Source organism: Lagenorhynchus albirostris, chromosome 16 (assembly GCF_949774975.1).
Source record: "Lagenorhynchus albirostris chromosome 16, mLagAlb1.1, whole genome shotgun sequence".
NCBI classification, from domain to species: domain Eukaryota; kingdom Metazoa; phylum Chordata; class Mammalia; order Artiodactyla; family Delphinidae; genus Lagenorhynchus; species Lagenorhynchus albirostris.
The window spans coordinates 2845457-2855133 of NC_083110.1; the positions used below are offsets into that span (position 1 = coordinate 2845457).

At 54.0% G+C, this 9677-nt stretch overlaps 1 protein-coding gene across 2 annotated transcripts in view; it reads right to left on the reverse strand.

The window, feature by feature from the left end:
- The window catches only part of C16H1orf198 (chromosome 16 C1orf198 homolog), a 33496-nt gene extending 24447 nt beyond the window's left edge, over positions 1 to 9049 (reverse strand). For both annotated transcript variants that reach the window (XM_060126117.1, XM_060126116.1), the window contains exon 1: positions 8694 to 9049. In XM_060126117.1, coding sequence (XP_059982100.1) covers positions 8694 to 9026 — 333 coding nt within the window. In that variant the 5' untranslated portion in view covers positions 9027 to 9049. The remainder of the gene's footprint in view (positions 1 to 8693) is intronic.
- Between the last annotated feature and the right edge of the window lie 628 nt (positions 9050 to 9677).

Consider the following 9677-nt stretch of genomic DNA (forward strand, 5'->3'; position numbering starts at 1 on the left):
TGGACTTAGAATTCATTTCAAACATGAAATGTTATAAATATTAGCCTTTCCTCTTCATGAAGTTGGAAACTAATGGGACATTTATTCTTTTATAACTTTCTTTCCAATTTTGGGGCCGGTGAATTTCATCGTGTCTCAAGCGTGTGAGGTGGACAGCACCTGTAAGTGGCACTGTCCACAGCGGGTGTCCCTTAGTGCGGCCATAGGTCAGCCTGAGCAAGTGGGGCAAGGAGCACGGGCGTCACAGAGCAGCTCTGAGCTCCTCCTACACAAAGCCAGGCCGCTAGCAGCCCGCAGACGGGGAGCGGCACCTTTCCTGCAACAGTCAAAAGAACCACTTCTGAGACCCCTGCAGCACTCTGAAAGTCTCGCTTCCACTCTGGGCCTCTCTGAGGGACAGGCTAGGGACCATTCTGCAACCTGAACAAACTGCACCTTCCTGCAGATGCCCTCTCTCTGGCATACCTGTCCCAGGTAGCCAGAGGGGATGACCAGCTCCTGGGTCCTTACTGGTCTTGGGTCCACGCTGGCGCCATTCACAGGCACCAGACTCAAGACTCTCTGAAGAGCATCTCTAGCCTAGAGGTTCTAGGTCTGGCTGTAAATCAGAATCACCTAGGGACTTCCCGGGTGGCGCAGTGGTTAAGAAGCCGCCTGCCAATGCAGGAGACGCGGGTTCGAGCCCTGGTCCGGGAAGATCCCACATGCTGTGGAGCAACAAAGCCCGTGCGCCACAACTACTGAGCCTGTGCTCTAGAGCCCGCGAGCCACAACTACTGAGTCCATGTGCCACAACTACTGAGGCACACATGCCTAGAGCCCGTGCTCCGCAACAAGAAGAAACCACCACAGGGAGAAGCCCGTGCACCACAATGAAGAGTAGCCCCTGCTCGCTGCAACCAGAGAAAGCCTGTGTGCAGCAACGAAGACCCAACACAGCCAAAAATAAATTAATTAATTAAAAAAAAGATTCCACCAAATGAATTAACAAGTTCATTTAGAAGGACAAGACTCCCACATTAAAAAAAAAGAATCATCTAGAGTGCTGTTTTAATAGGCAGAATCTGTGGGTCCCACCTGACTTAGTTTTAGAAAACCAACAACTCCCTAGGTAATTCTAAGGCAGCCATTCCCCTTGGGCAGCTTACCTACTTCAGTCCTCCACAGGACACCTGACTGCCTCTTCACACTGGGGACACTTGGCCACACAGGCTGCACTTGCCGACCTCCCAGGCTCAGGGACCCACCTCTGTCTTCCCAGGCCACCCCACCTGCCAAGGTGGCCTCAATGAACACTGCTAGGTGGCTCTCATCATCCCCAAATAAGGACTTCTACTAAACCAACCAGGGTTCAGGCTTCCGTCACGAGGAGCCCAAGGATTTCTGGGCTGGCTCTCACCCACCCAACTTTGCAGCAGGCAGAATCACGTTCTGCGTATCAGTATAGTCAACCAAGGCACACAAACGGTCTCCTAATACACAGCAAGGGCCCAGCAAATCACGTTTAAAGGCCGCTTTCATTTCATTCTTCCCAGAGTTCAAAGATTACATAAAACTACTGCAACAGCGTTTCTAATCATGCCCTTAGTATGTAACCATAAACAATAAACACTCTTAGGTGGTAGTCAGAATATGGTGCACTGTTTGTTAAATTTCTCCTGCCACCTAGAGGGCTGAGTCTCTAAGAGTTAGAATCCCAACCATTAAGTTCCCCAGAAATATATCTGATTTTTCTTGAGTGATTCAGAAACAGTGCTCACTGGAACCATATACTGTCACTGTCCTCCTGAAGTCCATAAATGAGGGGAGTTTCTGGTTGATAGACAGTGGCATCTTGGCTTAAAAGTAAGAAATGTACTGGGCATATACCCAGAGAAAGCCATAACTCAAAAAGACACATGCACCCCAGTGTTCATTGCAGCACTATTTACAATAGCCAGGTCATGGAAGCAACCTAAATGTCCATCGACAGACGAATGGATAAAGAAGATGTGGTACATACATACAATGAAATATTACTCAGCCATAAAAAGGAACGAAATTGGGTCATTTGTAGAGACATGGATGGACCTAGAGACTGTCATACAGAGTGAAGCAAGTCAGAAAGAGAAAAACAAATATCATATATTAACGCATATATGTGGAATCTAGGAAAATGGTACAGATGAACCGGTTTGCAAGGCAGAAATAGAGACACAGATGTAGAGAACAAACATATGGACACGAAGCAGGAAAAGGAGGAGGGGCGGGCGGGGTAGGGGGAGGATGAACTGGGAGATCGGGATTGACATGTATACACTAATTTGTAACTAATTTGTAACAAATTTGTAACAGATAACTAATAAGAACCTGCTGTGTAAAAAATAAAATGAAATAAAATTCAAAAAAAAAGTAAGAAGGGCTCCCCTGGTGGTGCAGTGGTTGAGAGTCCACCTGCCGATGCAGGGGACACGGGTTCGTGCCCCGGTCTGGGAAGATCCCACATGCCGCGGAGCGGCTGGGCCCGTGAGCCATGGCCACTAAGCCTGCGCGTCCGGAGCCTGTGCTCCGCAACGGGAGAGGCCAAAACGGTGAGAGGCCCGCTTACCGCCAAAAAAAAAAAAAAGAGTGAAGTGTAAACTCTGGGCTCTGGGTGATCATGATATGTCAGTGTCGGTTCACTGGTCGTTCACAAATGCACGGCTCTGGTGCGGGTGTTGATCCTGGGGGAGTTTGTGCATGGGGCGCAGGGGTATATGGGAACCCTCTGTACTTCCTGCTCAATTTTGGGGAAACTAAAGCTGCTCTAAAAAATAAAGCCTACTTTAAAAAAGGGAGACGTGAGGAAGAAGAATATGCTCTTTTTTTTTTTACCAACTGGTTATTCTTAGGGACTATTGTTTATATGTTTATGGAATCGATGTTTTCCCCTTTGACTTGCAGTATATTTAATTCTGCTGAGATCAGAGGGTTGCCATCACCGGAAGTACAAAAGGGCAGTTCCAACAACAGAAAAGCAGTTATGATTTAACTCCTGGGCAGGTTCCACCATGAATACAAATACAGAAACTCAGGCCTCCTCAGACCTCAGCAGAAACATGCCAAGGTAGTGATGGGAGGATGGGTGGGGGACGGGTCTAAGGAAATGAAGAGAAGAACGAGCCAGAAGTTTAACAGACAGGTCTGGCCTTGATTTCTTTTTCTGAGAAATGGGTACTTTCTCTGGCACTAAGGAAATCTCTCGTTTTAGAGTGTAAAAGTAACTCCCGTCAATTATAAGATGACTCCAGACCCGCCAACAGGTTTCCCAGCTCTGCCCCCTCCCTCCCTGCAAGGCAAGGTGCCAGTCGTTTCTTTGCAAAACCTGTTCCCTGGTAGCCACTGGGCCACACACCCACAGGGGCCAGGGGGAGCCTGTGTTGCTGCCTCTGCTCCCAAGGCCACCTGTTCAATACAGCTGCCCCACCCGAGGAGCCCCAGCTATGCAGAGTCCCAGGCCAGGTGCTACTCTGGGCAGAGGGCCATCGGACCATCTCAACTGGATGGCTGAGGATGACCGTGTTCTCAACTCCTGCCTGGAGCCCGGGCACAGACGCCAGGCGCAGGGACACGAAAAGCCAGGTCCACCCTGTCACCTTTTCTAAAAAATGCACGCATCTGCCAGACAGAAGGTGGGAATCATAATTACACATTCCACCTTCCTTAAAAAACAAGTCCAAACGCTGAGAAAGGAACTCTCAAATTTCTCATTTTTTGTGCCAAAGGCTGAAAAATAGAAGCCAAGCTGCTGAAGTGAACGGGGAAGAGGTGACCTCACGTGTCACAGGTCCTGCATCAGGAAGACACGTATCCGAATAAGTGAGGAAAGTTCTGGAAGGGCACTACCAATTTCTGCTTCATAATGCCGCTGCTTTCTGCAGTGCTTGAAACTTTTAACAGTAACATACAGGGTCGTTATTTTAGAAACTGTATACCCATTTAATTAGTTTATTTGCAAACACAAAGAGCTGGCCAGCCTGGACCCTAAGAAGCGAGGGCAAGGTGGCCCTTGGCAGGCAGCCCCAAGGGCATGGACTGGATGACAGCGGCTTGGCGAGGTCTGCTGCACTGGGGGATTCCATACTGACCCCCAGCCTCCTGAGCGCTTCAGGGAAAGGTGCTTCGTCAGCCAGCTGGGAGCAGAAGCCGGATGGGCAATGGGCATGGGAAAAGCCACGGGGCCTTCAGAGGTCTGCAGAAGGTATCCAGGGGTCAGGAAGGCCAAGACTCAGCCCCAGAAAAGGAGGTGAAGGCCAGGGAGAGTAAAAGAGCAGGGAGCAAGCCTCCAGGCTCCTGCAGGAGGGGGAGGGAGGCAGGTGCTAGAGAACACCTCCTTCTGAGAGCTGCGGGTCACGCGAAGCTGCTGAACAGGGGACAGAACTGCCTCGCTCCAGGGCTTCAAACCTGTGCTCTACAGCACGCGAAATCCAGGTCAGGGTCCCCGGGGCTGGCATGTGGAAACCCCCTCCTGCCCAGCCCCACCTACTTTACAGAGAAGTGAAACAGGCAAGCAGGTCCCTGAGAAGCCAATACTCTGGCTGCCCAAACTTCTGAGTTCACTTGCTTATGGCCTGTCGGGAGCCAAGAATGTGGCATAGTGCTTGGAAGCCTGTGACTCTCACTGACGTGCTCAGATCGGTGGAGGAGTCTGGGAGTGGGGCAAGGGGCAGAGAGCGACACATGCCTGCAAAGTCAGGGTTTTCGTCTTTCGGGGTTTTTGTTTCTTCGTTTTTGGTGTGGTTTTTTTGCTATTTGGTAACAGGAAGCGGCAGAAGCAGACTGGGGTGATGGCTAAATCCCTCTCAAATGAAAACTTTTCATCTCCCAAAGCAAGCCATTCCCAGAACTTTGACTGCTGGAAGAAGAACGCCGTAATTGAGAAGCACAGGGAAAGCCAGACTGCTCAGAGCATCCACTCGCTTTCATCCATTCCATGAAACATCCACGCGTCAATGTTCAGACCAAGTACTCGACCCAAAGGGCAAGCCTGTGTCCATGTCTGTTCCAAGCAAGGCCTATAACCCGAGAGAAGTCCAGGCAGCTGCTCCCCGGTGGAGGGAGAACCCCGCCCTAAGAGGGCAGCCGGGCTGCGGCAGGACCAGAACCAGGTATGGGGACGCCAGGTGCTTCTCTTCCGTTGCTGAGAGATAACTGTTCCACCGGCAGCAGCTCTAGATTCTCTGCACAGGAGGGGGCTTGGGGAGATGGCCAGGGGGCAGGAGGGGCCAGCAGCCTTGCATTGAAGCTGTACTGAGATCATGTGTTCACGTGGAGGGATTTCTAAAAAAGCTGGTGAAAATCAGGGGAAGACTAAGCGTCCCTAAAGCATGAGCAGCTCTAGTGTCTAATACACTGGGCTTTGGGAAATAGGCACTCAATTGACTGCCAAGGTGCTAAGAACCAAGCAACCGACAGGACCCTTCACGGCTTCACCGCGCAAAGGCAGCTAGCCTCCCTCTCCTCGGCAGGCGCGCCCTCCAAGCAAGGGTGGATCTGGGCCTGGACGCTGGTCTCCTCACTTTACAGACAGCGAAGGTAAAAACGAACATGCGGATGGCACGCTGCCACACCTGTCCTACACGGAGTGGCCCCCGCTGGGCAACTTGGGCATGTGCGCTGAGCCCGGAGCCCAAGCAGGCTTCCACTCGTTTGTTCCCTCAACGCGTAACCGTGACTGGATGGCAGTCCCATTTGAAGGCCATGTGGGCATGATCTGACGTCAAATGCTGCTGTGTGGGACACAGAAATGTTACCAGCGATGAGGGAGAGTACTCAAAGGAACAGGCGACGTCCTGGTCCTTCGGGGTAGCCGAAAGGGGGGCCCAATCTGAGGCGGGTGTAACTGCTGATCAGGAAACAGGGCACATCATGGCCACAGTGTGGACAGAGCAAGCCCAGCTTTCAGTATGTGCCCCGAGGCCCATCCCTAGAGCTCAGCAGGACAGAGCTCCTTCTCACGTGGGACTCTATGTGGCCAGCTCCAGGCTTAGCAACAGGAGGAATTTATTGATTTCACGACAGTGATTTTCAAAAGTGGATGTGGAGAGACAACAGCTAACAACCTTCATATTCTCACCAGCAGCCACCATGTTTTATCCCACAGGCCTTTCCTAGACACTGTCTCTACTCTCATCCTGTAAACGTTCTTCCCGTTGCAGGAGCTCAGAGAGGTTAGGGGTTCACCACAGCCAACAGGTTAGTAGATGGAAGCCAGAACAAAGCCGAGACTCACAACCAAGCCCAGGCGCTCTCTATTACAGCCTTAGGAAAGGCCCTCAGAGCCCAGTATCCCAGCTGGTCTTTCCCAAGTATCTACGGGGCCCACCTGCTTATCATCCAAGGTCAGATGCTGGTAAAGCAAGAGCTGGGCGCCCCTGAGCACCCGTCCCTCAGTGGGCCCACGGTGGATGCTGGCAGTGGCACAGCTAGGGTGAGGATTCTCTGCTGCCAGATCGGCCGTGGAGGCCCCAGGGGCTACATCTGAGGACAGATCAAACAGGAAGGGACAGAGTGCCTGACTCAGTCTGGTTCAGGGCCCTTCTGGACAAACCTGGGGCCACCTATGCAGGCCACTCTGTCCAGCAGCCTACCGAGAGGTCACCCGCCACCCTCTCCTTATCATCGCCCCTTGTGCACAGGAGCCAACCCTCCTCCAAGTACAACCCTCCTCTTGGGCACGAGACCACCAACTCCACTTTGGTGCCAACCTCTTGCCAAGTCCAGGTAACACATTTTAAACTCCCTAGTGGGATGAAATCGCTCAGCCGCTGCAGGAGGGCAGTGGGAGACAACAACAACAACAAAAGCTCTGAGCAAGGTACCTCCGTACCTGTCCTCAAACTCACTGTCTCTCCGCCATCCCTGCTGAGAGGTTGGTCGGAGGCATTCCAGGACATACTCGCAACCCGTTTTGCAAAGCTGAGTTCAATTCTGAAAATCAGGGCTCCCGTGCTCCTGGAAGGACATGTAGGTCCCACAGCAAAAAGTTCCGTTGGCCGTTAAATCGCTTTGCGTTTACAAATTCGCAAACAGCTCAGTCCGGCACGCAGTTAAGGAATCGGAGCACAAAATTCACTTGGCCACATCTCTCCTTATCAGCCACACTGGACCCTTATATGGCACGGGCTTTTGGATGGTGAACGGGCACGGGGATATTCTTAGCCGGACAGCAAGCTAAGGGAAAATAACAGGGACCCTGCAACATCTGTAAGTACCTGCGGGTTTATTTCTTCTCACAGTTTATTTCTTCGTGACTTTTCCAAAGAGGGGCTGCCTGCTTTTCCATCACCCAAATCTGAGCCCCAACCCTGCGAATGTCTTTAGAGAGATGCATATGTTCACACTAAAAATGCTTCAGCTCTGGGCTTACATTTTAAACCTATATTCTCATCTCTTCCGTTACCACACCCTCGTTTTTTTCCTGGCGAAGCCTTCAGAGTTTAAAATCCATGGAAGACTCTTCTTTTAATTCTGTCAGTATAAGGCAATGTTGCAAGCAAAGTTTTGCTCTCTCACACTTCCCCCATGTGAAAGCGGGTTTATGACCACAAACATTTTGTATTAATAAATGTCTCAGCACACCCACGCCGGAAAATCAGATTAAAACCTCATCCTCAACTAGAATTCCTTCCACAGTCTACGACTTCCTTGGAAAACCTCTCCAAGCCCAGCCCCTCCTGCCTGCAGCCTCAGAGCTCTCAGGGCTGCAGATTTCCCTGTATACTGCAGGCTCCTTTGGACTTCTTTGACCCTCACCACAAAAGTTGAGTCTGAAAGGCCAAAGAGCCGCAGATTTGGCACCAAACAGGTTTTAGTTAAACACGTTTCCAGGAAAAGGCCGACTTTCGGAGAAGCACAGAACACTCAGGCCTTTGTGACTTAGTATGGGTCACCCCTGAGTTTTTTCTAGTTTCAGTGTTTCTTCCTCCACAATGTCCGGCCCTCTAGAAGGCCCAGCAGAGTGTCTAGGTCAGAGGCCCAGGCATGCCCTTATATGTCCCAAAGGCTTGCGACAGCTCATTTGCACGTATCCCTCGTTTTTCACTGGAAAAAGGAGGCCACCGTACTCATTCCCAAAACTAAGCAGCTCATCGGGCTCACTCGGAAACATCTTAGGGCTTCGGGTTTTGCCTCCTGATCTTGGAAGGCACCTCTTGCTTCTTGTTACCTTGCTGGACAATTTCACTCTCCGCACACAGCCCACCACAAATAGTAATATTATTACGTATAAAAGGCTGACTGCCTTCCCTGGCAGGCCAGGGGGGATATTATTATTCCCGGGGGGGAACTGAGGCTCTAAAGGTTAGGTCACCCACGGCCAGAGAGCTAAATGGCAGAATGGATCAGAACCCAGGCCTGCCTGGCTTAAAATCCCTTGTTGTTGGCACTTTGGTCTGACAAGTCTCGGATCCCCTGCGGCCCGGCGGGGCAGCTCCAGATGGAGGGTCTGGAATGACCTCCTTCCTTCTCTCGGCGGTCCTCCACGAACTGCCCCGGGGAGCCCCCCAGCCCCACACCTCCGGCTCCGGGCCGCCCGTCCCACCCACCCCGGTTCCTGCGCCTTCTCCTCTCCAGCCCCTGCCCGCGCGCCTGGCGGGGGCGGCTGCTAGCGGGCAGGGGTCCGCCCGGCCGGGGACGCCTCGGGGGGCGGGGAGCCCGGCCCGCTCCGCACCTACCTCGTCCCCGAAGCGCACCACCTTCTGGCCCGTGGGCCCGCGCAGGCCGGGGAAGCGCGCCAGCTCCTCGGGGTCCCCGGAGTCGCGGGGCGCCGGGGCGCTCGGCGCCACCAGGCACCGGTCGATGATCTCGTCTTGCTGCGCGGGCGGCAGCCGCGCCCACTCGGGCCCGTACTTCTCCCGGATCTTCTCCTTGTCCTGCATGATCTTCCTGGCCATGGGGCTCAGCGACGAGAAGTAGGTGAAGCGCTTCCGCTCCCTGTCGTCCAGAGGCCGGTTCCCGCTCATGACGGCCGAGCGCGACGCCGCGATCGCCGCCGCCATGGACGCCATGCCCGGCCTGCCCGCCGCTCCCCGCCCCGCCCCGCCCCGCGAACGGCGCCCTTCCGCGGCCCGGAGCCCGGCGCCCAAGGCCCCAGCGACCCCGCCTCCCGCCCAGTCCCTGAAGCCGCGCCCCCCGCGCCCGCCCAACGCCGGGGACCCCGCCCTCCGCGCCACCGCCCCCGAGGGTCCCGCCCCCTGTGCCCCTCTGCTTCCGGGAACCTTGCGCTCCTCGCCCCTCTCCCCCCGGGAGCCCCGCCCTCAGCGCAGCTCCCAGAGCCACCGTCTCGCGCCTCCTTGCGTCCTCCGGATGCGCTCTCTCAGGGCTTACAGCGGGGCCCCCGCTTTTCGGGGCTCCCCTCGGCCAGCGCCGGAGGTGGCTGGCGCATCCCCAGGTCCGCGCCTGGCAGCCTGACGGGACTGTTTTGGGTGACCGCCATAGCGCCACGTGGTCACTTGTTTGACAAAGGAAACTTTTTTCTCCTTACGAAGTGCGGCATTTCTGGTCCGAGCCACCGGCCGCCTTATGCCTATTGTATTCCCTTTCCCTGCCGAGCCATCTTTTTCGCTTTCTTTGAGCTGTCCCAAACCTGGGCCAGGGTCCTGGCGCGGTGAGCTGACGGAAGGGGGTCGGGGGTTCAGGGCAGCGAGGGCGCCGAAGGT